General features: G+C 47.3%; 1 protein-coding gene across 1 annotated transcript in view; it reads left to right on the plus strand.

Annotated features, from left to right (window-relative positions):
* The window catches only part of LOC115473095 (histo-blood group ABO system transferase-like), a 189,553-nt gene that overhangs the window by 144,318 nt on the left and 25,963 nt on the right, over positions 1-19,272 (plus strand). The window contains exon 5 of the mRNA XM_030207747.1: positions 12,998-13,033. Within this exon, the coding sequence (XP_030063607.1) occupies positions 12,998-13,033 (36 nt within the window). The remainder of the gene's footprint in view (positions 1-12,997; positions 13,034-19,272) is intronic.

Here is a 19,272-nt window from a genome sequence, read left to right on the forward strand (position 1 = left end):
TGAGGGGGACCAGTGCACTACAAATGCTGGCTCCTCCTATGACCAAATGGCTTGGATTTGGCCAGGTTTGAGATGGCCGCCATTAGTTTCCATTATCGGCAAAAACCAATGGCGGCCATCTCTAACGCCGGCGATCTCTAAGGCCGGCCCAAATGTTGAGATTTGGTCGGCCCCAACCATATTATCGAAACGAAATACGTCATTAGAGATGGCCACCCTTATAGATGGTCGGCCCCATTCAATTATGCCCCTCTATTTCACCTAAAGAGATGCTTAATAAATATTTTCATAAAGTGTTAGGATTGGAACCTTCCTTGTTCCTGAAACTCTCTAGAGCCTATTATGTGAGGAAAGATGGCCGGCCATCTTGTTTTGATAATACAATCGGGTACACCGCTTAACGGAGTCGTCATTAGAGATGGCCGCCCTTATAGATGGCCGGCCCCGTTCAATTATGCCCCTCTATTTCACTTAAAGAGATGCTTAATAAATATTTTCATAAAGTGTTAGGATTGGAACCTTCCTTGTTCCTGAAACTCTCTAGAGCCTATTATGTGAGATGTTCTGAAAAGAAAATGGGAGCAGAGGCAGGTGGTATTGATTATTCTTCTTTAAATTTGACTTGGCAGTTGGAGAGAACAGTTGTTGCCCCTCCCCCCTAAGAAAGGTAGATTGTGTGGGTTATAAATTATTCAGGGGCCACCCACCAAATTGGGACTACTGTTGGACTCCTATGGTAGTCCGGCAGTAGTTCCCACCCCCAGTGTGCATCATTTCTGGTGCAACAAAAATATTTTTAATGTAGCGCTGGGGCTTACCTGGCAGTAATCCACCCGGTTACCACCGGGTTTGCCCAGGAGCCCTTACCATCACCTGGTGGTAAGTGCTCCCCATGGAAATGATCTTGCACCAGTCCCTGTGATTAGTGCAGGGCCATTTCTTTTTTTTGGCCAAAAACAATCTTTTACTCACTGCGGTAAAAGGGGGCCTCAACGCACAGTAAATCCATGTGCTGACACCCACCACAAGCCCCCTGTTACTTCAGCCTGGTAAAAGGGGCCCTAAATAAACAAACAAGTAAATTGAGGAAGCCAGTAATAGAGCCACCAAAATAGATACTATTTTGAGGATATTTTTTCTATCTAAGCAACTGACTTTTCAGGGATAAAAGATTTATGTCTTGCCTGACACATTTGTGAGTACGCAGAAGATCAGGAAAGAATTTTTGAAGATTCACCTTAGGATGTTGGCTCTAAGGATCAATCCATTTGGAAGAACATTCAGAAAATTGTTCTAATTAAGGCTAGTAATTAATAGTGTTGACATCAGGAGAGTGGGTAAGTTTATTGGGGTTAAATAAATAGCACAGTATTTTGTTTGGGTAATGTTTCTTTTACATTTAATGTTGGCAACAGCTGTCTTCCATATTGTAAAATGTATTGCTAATTCCTATTTGTTTTCTTGTTAGTATATTTCTTGGTTGGCTTTTGTTGGAAATGCTATTGCTTTTGTATTATGAGATGTACCTTTTGCTTTATGGAGGTTTTTTTTGTTATTGCAACTTCAATAATTCAATAACAATATAATTGAAAAAAGATTTTACAGAAATACATAAGAATTGCCGTATTGCCATACTGGGACAGACCAAAGGTTCATCAAGCCCAGCATCCTGTTTCCAACAGTGGCCAATCCAGGTCGCAAATACCTGTTCAATACATTTTATGCTGCTTATCCCAGAAATAAGCAGTGGCTGTTCCCCAAATCAATTTAATAATTGCTTATGGACTTTTCTTTTAGGAAGCTATACAAACCTTTTTTTAAACCCACTAAGCTAACTGCTTTTACTACATTCTCTGGCAATGAATTCCAGAGTTTAATTACTCATTGAGTGAAGAAATATTTTCTCTGAGTCATTTTAAATTCACTACTTTGTAGCTTCATTGCGTGCCCCCCTATTCCTAGTATTTTTGGAAAGAGTAAACAAGTGATTGACGTTTACCTGTTCCATTCCACTTATTATTTTATAGACCTCTATCATATTTCCCCTCAGCCATCTCTTCTCCAAGCTGAAGAGCCCTAGCCACTTTAGCCTTTCTTCATAGGGAAGTTGTCCCATCCCATTTATCATTTTCATCACCCTTCTCTGTACCTTTCCTAATTCCACTGTATCTTTTTTGAGATGCGGTGATCAGAATTGAACACAATATTTGAGGTGTGGTCAAACCATGGAGAGATACAAAGGCATTATAACATCCTCATTTTTGTTTTCCAATCCTTTCCTAATAATACCTCTTTCTTAGCCGCTGCTGCACACTGAGCAGAGGGTTTCAACGTATTATCAACTATGATACCTAGAGGGGGATTTTCGAAAGAAACGTGTAAGTCAGAATTTGGACGTTTTACAAAGACATCCAAATTCAGAGGCGGGTAGAAGGTCATTTTCTGTCATGTCCCCTACCTCAACGCAAGCGGCGTCCTCGGGCTGCGCAGGGTCCCGTCGACACGCACACGACTGGCACTGCCTGAGCCATGTGTGTGTAGTCCTCTCTGGGTTTGTTCAGAGAGCGGTGGTTGCATGCTCCTTAATTACTTTGCTTCCATGCACTTGGTTCTGCTCTCTCTCTCTCTCTCTCTTTCTGCCTGGCTTCCATGCTCCTTGATTGCTTTGCTTCCACCCACCTGTGGGTCTACTCTTCCTCTGCCTGGCTTCCCTTGCTTCTCTCCTATTGATCTTCCGGTTCCTCCGTCCCCTGCTCTTGTCCTATGGCTGTGCCCCTTCTCCCTGCTGATGTCAGATGGCACCACTTTATCAGCTGAGCTCTCCCTGGACTCCATGCTTCGGCTTCTACTTTGGTAGGTGTTACTAACTCTGTAGTCTGCTTCTTATCTACTTGTCCCTTGTTTCTGACTCAGCCTGTGCCTGGATTACTCGCCTGCCACCTGCCTACTGACTTTGCCTGTGCCTGGATTACTCTCTTGCCTGCCCTTCCTACTGACTTTTGCCTGTTCCTGGATTACTCACTTGCCTGCCGCCTGCCTACTGACTTTCGCCTGTACCTGGATTATTCTTCTGCCTGCCGCCTGCCGACTGATCTTGCCTGTGCATGGATTACTCTCTTGCCTGCCACCTGACTACTGACTTCCGCCTGTACCTTTACTCTCTTGACCTGCTGCCTGCCTGGCCAATACGTCCACCACCCCGCTTCCAGCTCCATCCGGTAAGTCCTGCAGGCCGCCCGCACCTAGGGGCTCAACCTCTGGGAAACGGCGGTCAGTGCAGGTGAAACCCGGGGTTGTCCAGCCACCAAGCAGAACCTGGTCCGAGTACCGGTCTCATCAGCACTCTACTTGGTACAAGAACTCACAAGTCTGACATTTTCGAAAAAAGATGGACATCTATCTTTCGTTTCGAAAATACCAAAGATGTCCTGTGATTTGGACGTCCTTGTTTTTGGTCCATTTTTGAACAAACAACGTCCAAATGCAAGACACCCAAAACAGAGGAGGAGTGGCTTAATGGTTAGTGCAGCAGGCTTTGATCCTGGCAACATGGGTTCAATTCCCACTGCTTCTCCTTGAGACTTTGGGCAAGTCAAATACAAAATGGGCATTTTTGGAAATGGCATCTAAGTCTAAATTTGGACGTTTTTTGTAAAACGTCCAAAATCAGAACAGGAAAGGTCATTTTCTACACAAAAAAAAGTCTCTCTTTTCTTTTTGAAAGTGCTGTTTTGTGAAAATGTTTTGTGATTTGGGGGAGTAAGGGGAGGTGATCCCCGAAGCCCTCCAGTGGTCATCTGGTCATTTGGGGCACCTCTTGCGTGGAGTAGAGGAGTAGCCTAGTGGTTAGTACAGCAGACTTTGATCCTGGGGAAATGGGTTCAATTTCCACTGCAGCTATTTGTTATAAAAACAGGTCTAGCTCAAAACATCTAAGTTTTAGAATTGGATGTCTTTGTTTTGTTCCATTATCGCTGAACGACGTCCATGTCTTAGGAACACCCAAGTCCCGCCTTGAACCCACCCCTGGAATGCCCCCTTAAAATTTGGACATCCTTCTGATGGACTGCAGTTGGAGATGTCCAAAATCGGGTTTCGATTATACCGATTTGGACGTCCCTAGGAGATGGACGTCCATCTCTTTCAAAAATGAGCCTGCTAGTTCCCTTTCCTGATTGGTGACTCCTAATGTGGAACTCCAGAACCATTACCTCCTGCACCAGATCATGTGCTCCACTAAGGACTAGGTCTAGAATTTTTCCTTCTCGTTTTGGCTCCTATACCAGCTGCTCCATAAAGCAGTCCTTGATTTCGTCAAGGAATTTTACCTCCGTAGCATGCCCTGATGTTACATTTACTCAGTCAATATCGGGGTAATTAAAATCATCCATTATTATTGTGTTGCCTAGTTTGTTAGCCTCCCTAATTTCTGATAAAATTTCTACATCTGTCTGTTCATTCTGGCCAGGTAGTACACTCCTATCACCATCCTTTTTCCCTTTACACATGGAATTTCAATCCATAGGGATTCCAAGATGTGTTTTATTTCCTGCAGAATTTTTAATCTATTTGATTCAAGGCTCTCTTTAACATACAATGCTACCCCTCCACCAATTCAATCCACCCTATCACTACGATATAATTGGTACCCTGGTTTCTCAAAATGGATATAAGTACGTAAGTATTGCCATACTGGGAAAGACCAAAGGTCCATCAAGCCCAGCATCCTGTTTCCAACAGTGGCCAATCCAGATCACAAATACCTGGCAAGATCCCCAAAAAGTACAAAACATTTTATACTGCTTATCCCAGAAATAGTGGATTTTCCCCAAGTCCATTTAATAACGGTCTATGGACTTTTCCTTAGGAAGCCGTCCTAGCCTTTTTTAAACTACGCTAAGCTAACTGCCTTTACCACATTCTCTGGCAACGAATTCCAGAGTTTAATTACATGTTGAGTGAAGAAGTATTTTCTCCGATTTGTTTTAAATTTACTACATTGTAGCTTCATCGCATGCCCCCTAGTCCTAGTATTTTTGGAAAGCGTGAACAGACGCTTCACATCTACCCGTTCAACTCCACTCTGTAATCCGTTGGGTTGGTCGTGAGCCCTTGGGCCCTGGCCGAGGCCAGCAGGGCGCCGACCCAGGCCAAGGGGAGACCAACCCACCACCGCACACCCCAGCCTCACAATACCCCCTAAGCTACCCCTCCCCCCAGTCCCTCAGGAAGAAGGGAAATAGGCATACAGGCGGGCCTCGCGGCCGAACCGGAACCCACGCAGACAGAGCCACTCGTGCGAGCCTCACGGCTGAACTGGAACCCAATCACACACAGGGAGGGGTGAAAGAACCCAGAGGGCCCCAAGATGCCAGACACGCGCTGAACACCAGCAATAGGGCAGAGGGGGAAACAAAGGACCAGAGCGGGCCACGCCCACGCAGGGGACTAGCGCAGGACAGGGGAACTAACACAGCAACCCCCTCCCCACCAGGGTAGGAGCCCCAGGCAGAAGCCAGAGGAACCAAACACAAAGGAAGGCAGAAAGCCTTTGCCTCAAACCCACTGTAGACAGAGGCACACAGAACATAAAGGGTTAAGCTTGTAGAGCCAGCAGAGAGAGAGTGCCATAAATCAACAAACAATCAGAGAGAATGCTTCCCCTCCCGAGAGGGAGTGGGGCCCATCCAAACAAACACACTGGCAGAGGCAGGAATACAATACACACAGTACACAAAGGGTTAAACTCACTGAGCCAGCAGGCCAGGACACTGGGAAGAGAAATCCTTAAAACAAACAAACAAAGGAGAACGCTCTCACTCAGCCCCGAGCCCCGGAGGCTGAGCAATGCCCAGCCCCCACTAAACAAACGAGCAGCTGACCCTGATTACAGAGCTACGCACACACACACACACACACACAGCAGCAGCTAACCCGGAGGGAAGGAAAAGAATACTCTAAATCAACACAGATCCCTGTCAGAACCTAGAGCACGTTCTGAGAGAAACCTATCAGGCTTTCCTGTTACCACCAGATAAGTAACGCAAAAGCAGAGAAACTCTTCAGCTGCAGGCTAAAGTACTATCCCCTGACGACAGCACAACCCCTGGCAGCCAATCAGAAGAGACGTCTCCCCTCCCCCTCAGCCAAACCGGCAGAATCATAACATCACCCCCCCTTCAAGGGCCCCCCCTACCCCGTCCACGAGGTTTAGGTTTGTGAGGGAAAAGGCGATGGAACCGTCTGACTAGGATTGGCGCGTGGACATGAGTAGCGTCCTCCCAGGAATTGTCTGCCGGTCCATATCCCATCCACGCAATGAGATACTGGAGATGTCCCCGGAAGCGCCTTGCATCCAAGACATCCCGGACTTCGTATTCCCCCTGGGAGGCTGAGATGGCTGGACTAGCAGGCAACGCGGGCAAAGCCCCTTTTCTCAGAATCACAGGCTTCAGCAAGGACACATGAAAGGTGTTATGTACCCGTAATGTAGGTGGTAACTTTAGCTGATAACAGACCCGATTCACTTGCCTCACAATGGGATATGGGCACACAAATCGAGGTGCAAAGCGGGAGGAGGGAATCTTCAGACGAAGATTACGCGTGGACAACCACACCAAGTCGCCAGGCTGGAAGTGCGGTTCCACTCTGCGAGACCGATCCGCTTGGCGTTTCATACGAGTGGAGGTCACTCGCAGCGCTTTCTGAACTGATGACCAAATTGCTTGGAGCGAGGTCACCGCATCAACCGCTGCCGGGACATCCAAGTTGGTTTTCAAGGGGGCTGGTATCCGCGGGTGTCGTCCATATACGATGTAAAAGGGCGACGCGCCCGTGGCCGAGCTCACTCGGTTGTTATGAGCGAATTCTGCCCAAGGCAGCAGCTGACTCCAGTTGTTGTGGTGCTCATTGACATACATCCGTAGGAACTGCTTCAAGCATTGTTTCACTCGTTCTGTTTGGCCATTGGATTGTGGGTGATATCCCGACGAAAAGTTCAGCTTTACTTCAAGGGCCCGATTCAGGGCTCTTCAGAACTTTGAGACAAACTGTACTTCTCGATCAGAGGTAATAGATTCTGGCAGACCATGGAGACGAAAAATAGAGCTGATGAAATACTGTGCCAGCTTCACCGCCGAAGGAAGGGTAGGCATGGGTATGAAGTGGGCCATTTTAGAAAACCGGTCCACCACTACCAAGACAACTGTGTGCCCTTCAGAGTTAGGCAGATCCGTAACAAAGTCCATGGCAATGTGGGTCCACGGTCTCTCAGGTACCGGTAAAGGCATCAGCAACCCCTGGGGTCTCCGACTGTCAGCCTTATGCTGGGCGCACTCAGGACACGCAGCCACAAACTCCTGCACATCCCGATCAAGTGAAGGCCACCAATACTGCTGGGAGATGAACCGCTTGGTTCCCAGGATCCCGGGATGTCCTGCCATTCGAGAGGCATGCCCCCATTGGAGTGTCTTTTCTCTCAGCCGGGGTGGCACAAAGGTCATACCTGCAGGTACTGCTAGCGTCATCGCGGGCACAATGACATCAGGTTTAATTACATACTGCAGGGGTTCTTCCTCCAGGTCAGCCTCCATGGACCTGGAGAGGGCATCTGCCTTGATGTTCTTCTCCGCTGGACGATAGGTCAGAATGAAATCAAAGCGGGAGAAGAATAGTGCCCACCGGGCCTGGCGAGGATTCAGCCTTCTCGCTTCTCGTAAATAAGTCAGGTTTTTATGGTCCGTGAACACCGTGAAGGGCTCCTGCGCCCCTTCCAGCAGATGACGCCATTCTTCCAGGGCCAATTTAATGGCTAATAGCTCCTGATCCCCGATGGCATAATTCTTCTCGGCAGGGGTATACTTTTTAGAGAAGAATGCACATGGGAGAAGTTTCCCACTGGGGTGGGCCTGGGACAGCACTGCTCCTACGCCAACCGATGATGCATCCACTTCCACGAAAAATTTATTTGTCGGGTTGGGATGGCGCAACACTGGAGCTCCAACAAATGCCTGTTTCAGATTCTCAAAGGCCTGACACGCCTCAGGCGACCAGTTGCGAGCGTCAGCGTTCTTCTTAGTCAAGGCAGTAAGAGGGGCAGTCAGGGACGAGTAATTCCAAATAAACTGCCTATAGTAGTTGGCAAAACCTAAGAAGCGCTGTAGAGCCTTACGCTCCGTAGGTTGCTGCCAGTGCAGGATGGCTGTCAGCTTACTGGGGTCCATACGCAGCCCGTGGTTAGAAATGATGTACCCCAGGAAGAGCAGTTCGGAGCGATGGAATTCACATTTTTCCAATTTCACATAGAGGTGGTTCTCCCTCAACCGCTGCAATACGGTCTTCAGGTGCTCCTGGTGCTCTTCCTCAACCCTTGAAAAAATCAAAATATCGTCCAAGTAGACCATCACAAACTTATACAGGAGATCCCTGAAGATGTCATTCATGAAGGCTTGGAAGACGGCTGGAGCATTAGCAAGTCCAAAGGGCATTACCAGATATTCGTAATGCCCGTCGCGGGTGTTAAACGCCGTCTTCCACTCATCCCCCTCCTTGATCCGCACAAGGTTGTAGGCCCCCCTGAGATCGAGCTTGGAGAAGATCTGGGCCCCCTGGAGGCGGTCAAACATCTCAGAAATCAAGGGAAGGGGGTATTTGTCCTTCCGCGTGATGGCATTGAGTCCCCTGTAGTCAATACAGGGGCGCAACCCCCCATCCTTCTTCTCCACGAAGAAGAATCCAGCCCCCGCGGGTGATTTAGAGGGCCGGATGAAGCCTCGAGCTAGGTTCTCTCGAATATACTGGGACATGGCTTCCGTCTCTGGCCGGGATAGGGGGTATACGCGGCCACGGGGAGGTTCAGTGCCAGGTAGTAGCTCTATGGCACAGTCATAGGAGCGATGAGGAGGCAGAATCTCTGCTTGCTGTTTGGAAAAAACATCTCCAAAGGATCTGTAGGGCCCCGGTAACATAACATTGGCTCGATCCAAAGGAAGCGTCACTGGGGCTGGCGAGACCTTATCCAAACAGACCTTCTGGCAGCCCGGGCCCCACGCCGTCAATTCACCCCGGGCCCAATCAATGCAAGGGTTATGCAGGCGAAGCCAGGGTAATCCCAGGATTATGGCCTCAGTGGCCGACGGAAGGACGTAGAAGGAGATAACTTCTTTGTGTAAGACTCCTACCCGTATGGTCATAGGCACGGTTCTGGAGCGGAGAACTCCCCGAACCAGTCCCCAAGCCGCTGAGACGGTGATGGGCTGAGGTAACTCCATCGTAGGAATTTGATGAACCAGCACCAGGTCCGCGCTGATAAAGTTGCCTCCCGCCCCCGAGTCAACTAGCGCCTCAAAACAAGGGGTATCCTTAATCGCCAGTAGAACTGGCACCAAAACCTGCATCCAAGGGGAGAAGGACTTTGGCCCTGACCCGGTCTCCCTAGCCGGTATCAGGGCTGCTGGTTTCCCGACTTCTTTCTCTTCGGGCACTCATGGACAAAGTGCCCTTTCACTCCACAATGCAGGCACAGCCCCTTAGAGCGTCTCCGCTGTCTCTCCTGGGCCGCCCGGTCAACCTGCATAGGTTCAGACCCATCGGGCACACCCAGCGACGGGGAAGCAGGGCTCTTGTGCGAGCTCCTCGAGTTAGCCCCTGCAACCTGCTGACCAGCGCGACGTTCACAGGCCCGCTCCCTGAACCGGATGTCCACCTGGGTACAGAGACGGATGAGGTCATTCAGATCTGAGGGCAGCTCCCGGCCTGTGAGTTCATCCTTAATGTTGGCCGAGACACCATGCCAAAATACCGCAGTCAGGCTTGGGTTATCCCAACCTAGCTCTGCGGCCAAAGTCCGAAACTGGATGGCGTACTCACCCAGAGAGAGTCGCCCCTGATGTAGGTTCAACAGCTGAGTCACCGCCGAGGAGGGCTTCCCGGGTTCCTCAAAGATGAGCCGAAATTGTTTCAAAAACTCTGCCAAATTATCCAGGAGGGGATCCTTCTTCTCCCATAAGGGCGAGGCCCAGGCCAGAGCGGGGCCTGCCAGTAGAGAGATAATATAAGCCACCTTCGCCCGATCCGAAGGAAAATCCCGGGCCTGCAACTCGAAGACAATTTGGCATTGATTGAGGAACCCCCGGCAGGTCTTACTGTCGCCCTCGTACCTCGGGGGCGTAGCCACCCGAATCCCTCGGCCACATGCGTGGGAACTAGGCGGAGTAGCTGCTGGCGGGACCTCCGCAGCCCCCGTGACAGTCAGCGAGTCTACCCGTTGAGACAGTGCGTTCACGACTCCCGATACCTATTGTAGCTGAGCATGCAATTGCTGGAGCAGCTGCATGGGGGATGGATCGGTCGAGCTCATGGCTTTTGCGTTCTGTAATCCGTTGGGTTGGTCGTGAGCCCTTGGGCCCTGGCCGAGGCCAGCAGGGCGCCGACCCAGGCCAAGGGGAGACCAACCCACCACCGCACACCCCAGCCTCACAATACCCCCTAAGCTACCCCTCCCCCCAGTCCCTCAGGAAGAAGGGAAATAGGCATACAGGCGGGCCTCGCGGCCGAACCGGAACCCACGCAGACAGAGCCACTCGTGCGAGCCTCACGGCTGAACTGGAACCCAATCACACACAGGGAGGGGTGAAAGAACCCAGAGGGCCCCAAGATGCCAGACACGCGCTGAACACCAGCAATAGGGCAGAGGGGGAAACAAAGGACCAGAGCGGGCCACGCCCACGCAGGGGACTAGCGCAGGACAGGGGAACTAACACAGCAACCCCCTCCCCACCAGGGTAGGAGCCCCAGGCAGAAGCCAGAGGAACCAAACACAAAGGAAGGCAGAAAGCCTTTGCCTCAAACCCACTGTAGACAGAGGCACACAGAACCTAAAGGGTTAAGCTTGTAGAGCCAGCAGAGAGAGAGTGCCATAAATCAACAAACAATCAGAGAGAATGCTTCCCCTCCCGAGAGGGAGTGGGGCCCATCCAAACAAACACACTGGCAGAGGCAGGAATACAATACACACAGTACACAAAGGGTTAAACTCACTGAGCCAGCAGGCCAGGACACTGGGAAGAGAAATCCTTAAAACAAACAAACAAAGGAGAACGCTCTCACTCAGCCCCGAGCCCCGGAGGCTGAGCAATGCCCAGCCCCCACTAAACAAACGAGCAGCTGACCCTGATTACAGAGCTACGCACACACACACACACACAGCAGCAGCTAACCCGGAGGGAAGGAAAAGAATACTCTAAATCAACACAGATCCCTGTCAGAACCTAGAGCACGTTCTGAGAGAAACCTATCAGGCTTTCCTGTTACCACCAGATAAGTAACGCAAAAGCAGAGAAACTCTTCAGCTGCAGGCTAAAGTACTATCCCCTGACGTCAGCACAACCCCTGGCAGCCAATCAGAAGAGACGTCCCCCCGCCCCCTCAGCCAAACCGGCAGAATCATAACACACTCATTATTTTATAGACCTCTATCATATCTCCCCTCAGCTGCCTTTTCTCCAAGCTGAAGAGCCCTAGCCGCTTTAGCCTTTCCTCATAGGGAAGTTGTCCGATCCCCTTTATCATTTTGTTGCCCTTCTCTGCACCTTTTCTAATTCCACTATATCTTTTTTGAGATACGGCGACCAGAATTGAACACAATATTTGAGGTGCGGTCGCACCATGGAGCAATACAAAGGCATTATAACATCCTCATTTTTGTTTTCCATTCCTTTCCTAATAATACCTAACATTCTATTTGCTTTCTTAGCCGCAGCAGCACACTGAGCAGAAGGTTTCAACGTATCATCAACGACGACACCTAGATCCCTTTCTTGGTCTGTGACTCCTAACATGGAACCTTGCATGACGTAGCTATAATTTGGGTTCCTCTTTCCCACATGCATCACTTTGCACTTGCTCACATTAAGCATCATCAGCCATTTAGACGCCCAGTCTCCCAGTCTCGTAGGTCCTCTTGTAATTTTTCACAATCCTCCCGCGATTTAACGACTTTGAATAACTTTGTGTCATCAGCAAATTTAATTACCTCACTAGTTACTCCCATATCTAGGTCATTTATAAATATGTTAAAAAGCAGCGGTCCCAGCACAGACCCATGGGGAACCCCACTAACTACCCTTCTCCATTGAGAATAATGACCATTTAACCCTACTCTCTGTTTTCTATCTTTTAGATATAGAAAAAAGCAGAAAAGGCTCAGAGAAAGGTGACAAAATAATAAAGAGAATGTAATGGCTTCATTATGAAGAAAAGCTAAACAGGATAGGGATCTTCAGCTTGGAAAAAGAGATGGTTGAGAGAGGTTTATGACAGAAAGTTATAAAATCATGAATAGGGTGGAATGGTTGAATAGGGAACAGTTGTTTACCCTTTCATACAACACTAGAACAAGGCAATACTTCATAAAACTGACTTGCAGAAAGAAAACACAATACCTAATCAAGTTGTGGAATCTGTTGCCAGAGGATGTGGTCAAGATGATTAACATAGAGGAAAGTCATCAAAAATTATTATCCAGATGGACTTGGGAAAAACATTGCTTATCCCTGGAAATGGGCTAAGCAATTGATCTACTTTTTGGGATCTCAAGATCAGAGACAGGATCCTGGGCTTAATAGACCTTGGTCTGATTCAGTATAGCTTAACTTATGTTTTATGCTTTATTCTCCTCCCTTCCTCCCCCCCCCCCCCCCCCACACACACACACACAACACATCAGGTCTGGTGATGGATGGGACCTATACTCAAATCTTTGGGCCCTTTTTTCACAATCATTTTATTTCTGTTTTGCATATAGCAGTACATAAGATTAATTCAATTTTATAGACCTAGTTTGGCAGTTGTATAGTAGTCTAAATCAGGCTGCAAGTATATCATGTGCATTCTTTCACATTGAAACAAAAATCTTTTCTCACCTGGCTCTCTCTCTTATTTCACTCAAAATTGCTTTTCAGAAACCTTATTTCCACCTAATTGAATTTCTCCTTTTCAGAAAGAATTATTCCCAGCCAGACACCATGAACCCACCGTAAGTATGTTTATCAGCTTCTAGGGTGATAGACAGGTACTTCCTAGAGGAGTCCTTCATTTATGCTATCTGTATCTAACAAATAATCCAATGGCGTTCAATGCACGGATCGGACCCTGACGCAGCACCAGCAAAACATGCTGCATGTCGGCCAGCAGTCCCTGCACTTATGATTGAACATTAAGTTAAGTCAAATTTGCAAACGTTTTTCTGTACTCATGTGAAAAGATATATATTTAAGAAAAACTATATAAAAATAGCCTTAAAATTTTACAAAAATATTGAAAAAGAGTAAAATAAGGAACTTGTTTAAAAATCATGTTGGACCTATGAAGAGGCAAGGCAAGCTAAGAGGTACTCTGGCTCTTATGAAATGAGTCACCACTGAGGTCCTTAATTGATTATTCTTAAGTCATTGTTGATATATTTATAGTCTTTTGTAATTAAAAGTCAAGACGCTGGGCTCCTTTTGGATTATTTGCTGTCTAATTACCCCCCCCCCCCCCCCCCGTATTTCTGAGGAGATAAACTTTTAAGTATGTCCGTTTGAAGTTGATTTATCTGTATGTAACAAGACATATGTAAGAAGCTGCATATTAAATGAAGAAGAAGAACCATACTCTGCAAATCATGAAGAACAAAAACCAGTGGAGATGGCCAGAAGGAATGGAAAGGAATGTCATAGGAGCCACACAGTGTAGAGGTAATTTTATTAGAGCAAAGACCCAACACACCCATGTTTTGACATGTGCCTGAGTTTAGAGTCCTTAATTTCTGTGCAGTCAAAATCTATCAGGGCAGTCCATATATAGTAATCCTTATACAATAAGGTTTACCCCAGTGCTAATGCTCCAATATCAAGCATACATGCCAATGAATAGATAAAGCTCTTAAAAACTCCACATGGGGTAATAAAGCTGCTAACCTCCAGTGAACTGAAATATGTGAGGCAAACATCTATTACCACAGCTGTAGCTAGTCATTATTATAGAAACATGATTAATGGCTGGCAAAGTCCTACCTAAAGATTAGTCAACTGAAAAATGTATTTAGTTAAGGATGAATAGGTATTATGTAGCATGTTTGTCAAGGGAATAAATACTACCAGGAGGAAAACACCCATTCTCTGGGGTTATGAAACCAGGGTCAATGAACTAACGCACAATATAAAGTAGGGCACAGGGAGAATGAATTGAGAATTAACTTTAAGAATGTGTAAAACATTTAACTGTATTAAGTAGACAGTGATCTGAATAGAATAGGATTAAATGGTGCACTCTGAACATGCAATTATGCCCTCGTTTCCATTATTTTCTTTGAGGACAAACAGGATATTGGATTACCACAGATGGGTGATGTCATTGACAGAGCCACAGCACGGACACTGACTGCCTAGTATTCAGGAGATTCTTGAAGCTCTTGGTAGGCCTGCCATGCATGTGTGCATGCCTTCCTGCCTGCCTAACTCGCATGGGACCTGCAGTTCTCTTTCTCCCATGGAGTGATGAAAATGTGTCTTCTCTTCAGTCACATGGCTGTTTTCTCTACATGGAGTTTGTTTTTTGCCTTCTTGCCTCTTTTTTGTGAGTAGTATGGGACCATTTCTTTTTTTTTTTAATTGTTTTTTACCTGTTTCCTTTACTTCTTTAGTTAATTTTAGCCGGGTCTCGTGGCCTTCTTAGGCCTGAACTTCCAGCCGGGTTATGGTTGAAAAAAAATTGAGCCACTTGATTTGGCTGCCACTATCTTTCTAGAATCCTACCACTGGGTTTGAATGGTGAACAGGTTGTGCTAGGACCATGTCTGTGACTGATCCACATGACTTGTGCCCAACCTGCCTGGGCCCTGACCATAAGTCCTCCCGGTTGGGCCGCTGGATGACCGAGGGGTAAAAGGGGCAATCAAGGAAGACAAAGACGTAGCGGAGAGACTGAATGAATTCTTTGCTTCGGTCTTCACCGAGGAAGATTTGGGTGGGATACCGGTGTCGGAAATGGTATTTCAAGCGGACGAGTCGGAGAAACTTACTGACTTCACGGTAAACCTGGAGGACGTAATGGGGCAGTTCAGCAAACTGAAGAGTAGCAAATCTCCTGGACCGGATGGTATTCATCCTAGAGTACTGATAGAACTGAAAAATGAGCTTGCAGAGCTACTGCTAGTGATATGCAACTTATCCTTAAAATCGAGCGTGGTACCGGAAGATTGGAGGGTGGCCAATATAACGCCAATTTTTAAAAAAGGCTCCAGGGGAGATCCGGGAAATTATAGACCGGTGAGTCTGACGTCAGTGCCGGGGAAAATGGTAGAGGCTATTATTAAAAACAAAATTACAGAGCACATCCGAGGACATGGATTACTGAGACTGAGTCAGCACGGCTTTTGTGTGGGGAAATCTTGCCTGACCAATTTACTTCAATTCTTTGAAGGAGTAAACAAACATGTGGACAAAGGGGAACCGGTTGATATTGTGTATCTGGATTTTCAAAAGGCGTTTGACAAGGTACCTCATGAAAGGCTACAGAGGAAATTGGAGGGTCATGGGATAGGAGGAAATGTCCTATTGTGGATTAAAAACTGGTTGAAGGATAGGAAACAGAGAGTGGGGTTAAATGGTCAGTATTCACAATGGAGAAGGGTAGTTAGTGGGGTTCCTCAGGGGTCTGTGCTAGGACCGCTGCTTTTTAATATATTTATAAATGATTTAGAGATGGGAGTAACTAGCGAGGTATTTAAATTTGCTGATGACACAAAGTTATTCAACGTCATTAAATCGCGACAGGATTGTGAAAAATTACAAGAGGACCTTACGAGACTGGGAGACTGGGCGACTAAATGGCAGATGACGTTTAATGTGAGCAAGTGCAAGGTGATGCATGTGGGAAAAAAGAACCCGAATTATAGCTACGTCATGCAAGGTTCCACGTTAGGAGTTATGGGCCAAGAAAGGGATCTGGGTGTCGTCATCGATAATAAACTGAAACCTTTTGCTCAGTGTGCTGCTGCAGCTAGGAAAGCTAATATAATGTTGGGTATTATTAGGAAAGGTATGGAAAACAGGTGTGAGGATGTTATAATGCCGTTGTATTGCTCCATGGTGCGACCGCACCTTGAGTATTGTGTTCAATTCTGGTCGCCGCATCTCAAGAAAGATATAGTAGAATTGGAAAAAGGTGCAGCGAAGGGCGACTAAAATGATAGCGGGGATGGGACGACTTCCCTATGAAGAAAGATTAAGGAGGCTAGGGCTATTCAGCTTGAGAAGAGACGGTTGAGGGGAGACATGATAGAGGTATATAAAATAATGAGTGGAGTGGAACAGGTGGATGTGAAGCGTCTGTTCACGCTTTCCAAAAATACTAGGACTAGGGGGCATGCGATGAAACTACAGTGTAGTAAATTTAAAACAAATCGGAGAAAATTTTTCTTCACCCAACGTATAATTAAACTCTGGAATTCGTTGCCGGAGAAAGTGGTGAAAGCAGTTAGCTTAGCAGAGTTTAAAAAGGGGTTGGACGGTTTCCTAAAGGACAAGTCCATAAACCGCTACTAAATGAACTGGAGAAAAATCCACAATTCCAGGAATAACATGTATAGAATGTTTGTACGTTTGGGAAGCTTGCCAGGTGCCCTTGGCCTGGATTGGCCGCTGTCATGGACAGGATGCTGGGCTCGATGGACCCTTGGTCTTTTCCCAGTGTGGCATTACTTATGTACTTATGTACACTGTGCTTAAATGCAGAAAAGGTTACAGAAAAGTTGGGATTCCCTACGTGAGAGACTTTTTGGTACTCCGAAGTCCGGTCCATCGATATTGGCATTGAAAGCATCTGCTCTCTATGGCTTCTGGAGCTACACCAGACACTGGAGATGCATCGATATCGAGAAGGTCTCCCCCACCCTTGATGTCAGGTACCAGTAGCGCCCACTTGGGCCAAGCATCATCAGACCCGACAGCGAGGACTCACGAGGATTCTCCACTCCTCCGGGGTCTTCCTCCAGGGGCAGTGACGTAGAGGCAAGAGGAGGAGCGGTTGCGGGGCAACAGCCAATGCCTAATGGCTGTCTACAGTGCCGGGGTGCCGCGTTTCAGCCAGGTTTCAATTTTTTTTAATCTTCTTTTTCTTTGTGTAGCGGCCGCTGCTGCTCAACAACAGGAGAAGCAGCAGCGGTCGGAAATAAGGGCTGGTGCCGCGTGCGTCGCGTCTTCGCGCCGTTCGCGCCAAACTTGGCAGGGAGAGAGGGAATCCAACAGAGGGAAGGATTGGGGAGAGAGAGAAAGAGGGAAACCAACAGAGGGAAGGATTGGGGAAAGAGGGAAAACAACAGAGGGAAGGATTTGGGAGAGAGAAAACAACAGAGGGAAGGATTAGGGAGAGAGAGAGAGAGGGGGAAAACAACAGAGGGAAGGATTGGGGAGAGAGAGAGAAAGAGGGAAACCAACAGAGGGAAGGATTGGGGGAGAGAGAGAAAGAGGGAAACAAACAGAGGGAAGGATTGGGGAAAGAGGGAAAACAACAGAGGGAAGGATTGGGGAGAGAGAGAGAGGGAAAACAACAGAGGGAAGGATTGGGGAAAGAGGGAAAACAACAGAGGGAAGGATTTGGGAGAGAGAAAACAACAGAGGGAAGGATTAGGGAGAGAGAGAGAGGGGGAAAACAACAGAGGGAAGGATTGGGGAGAGAGAGAGGGAAACCAACAGAGGGAAGGATTGGGGGAGAGAGAGAAAGAGGGAAACCAACAGAGGGAAGGATTGGGGAAAGAGGGAAAACAACAGAGGGAAGGATTGGGGAGAGAGAGAGAGGGAAAACAACAGAGGGAAGGATTGGGGAGAGAGAGAAAGAGGGAAAACAACAGGGAAGGATTGGGGAGAGAGAGGGAAAAACAGATGGAAGGATGGGGAGAGAGGGAAAAACAGATGGAAGGATTGGGGAGAGGGGAAAACAGATGGAAGGATGGGGATAGAGAGAGAGGGGAAACAGGGAAGGATTGGGGAGAGAGAGAGAAAGGGAAAACAACAGAGGGAAGGATTGGGGAGAGAGAGAAAGAGGGAAAACAACAGGAAAGGATTGGGGAGAGAGAGGGAAAAACAGATGGAAGGATGGGGAGAGAGGGAAAAACAGATGGAAGGATTGGGGAGAGGGGAAAACAGATGGAAGGATGGGGATAGAGAGAGAGGGAAAACAGGGAAGGATTGGGGAGAGAGAGAAAGGGAAAACAACAGAGGGAAGGATTGGGGAGAGAGAGAAAGAGGGAAAACAACAGGGAAGGATTGGGGAGAGAGAGGGAAAAACAGATGGAAGGATTGGGGAGAGGGGAAAACAGATGGAAGGATGGGGATAGAGAGAGAGGGAAAACAGGGAAGGATTGGGGAGAGAGAGGGAAAAACAGATGGAAGGATGGGGATAGAGAGAGGGAAAAACAGATGGAAGGATTGGGGAAAGAGAGAGGGAAAAACAGATGGAAGGATTGGGGAAAGAGAGAGGGAAAACAGATGGAAGGATGGGGAGAGAGAGGGGGAAAACAGATGGAAGGATGGGGAGAGAGAGAGGGAAGATGCAGGATGGAAAAATGCAGAAAGAAATAGGGGAGACACTGGAAGGATGGGGAGAGAAAGCAGAGCTGCTGGATGGAAAAGGGGAATAGAGAAAGACTGGAGAATAAGAGGAAGGGGCATGGGGAGAACAAGGGTGAGGAAAAGATGAAAAGCCACAGGTAGATGAAGGACATTAAAGAATGGATAGTAAGAATGAATTAAATCTGGACAGAGAGAGAGAGCCTGAAAACTATTGAAGAAAGCAAAGAAAAAGGAGACAAAAATGACAAATGGCACAGAAGAGTTAAGCGAAAAGAAAAGAAAGCAGAATCACAGAATGGGACCAATATGGAAAGAAAAACAGTCACCAGACAACAAAGGTAGAAAAAAATCATTTTATTTTCATTTTAGTGTTTGTAATTATGTCCGATTTGAGAATTTACATTGGCTGTCTTATTTTGCACTGGGTATACTGGAGCTGTAAGAGCTTACAGAGATTATTTATAATGAAAAAAATCACGTTATTTTTTTCTCCTATAGTACTATAATATTTTCAATGATGTCTGTTTATATGCGCCATGGCTGGTATAGGGGGTGTGGTTAATGTGGGTGTGGCTATCATAGGGGTGGAGCCATATGTGGTGACCCCGCCCATAATGAGTACCGGCACCTTTTTTTCTACAAAAAAAGCACTGAGTATACT

Source organism: Microcaecilia unicolor, chromosome 6, assembly GCF_901765095.1.
Source record: "Microcaecilia unicolor chromosome 6, aMicUni1.1, whole genome shotgun sequence".
NCBI lineage: Eukaryota > Metazoa > Chordata > Amphibia > Gymnophiona > Siphonopidae > Microcaecilia > Microcaecilia unicolor.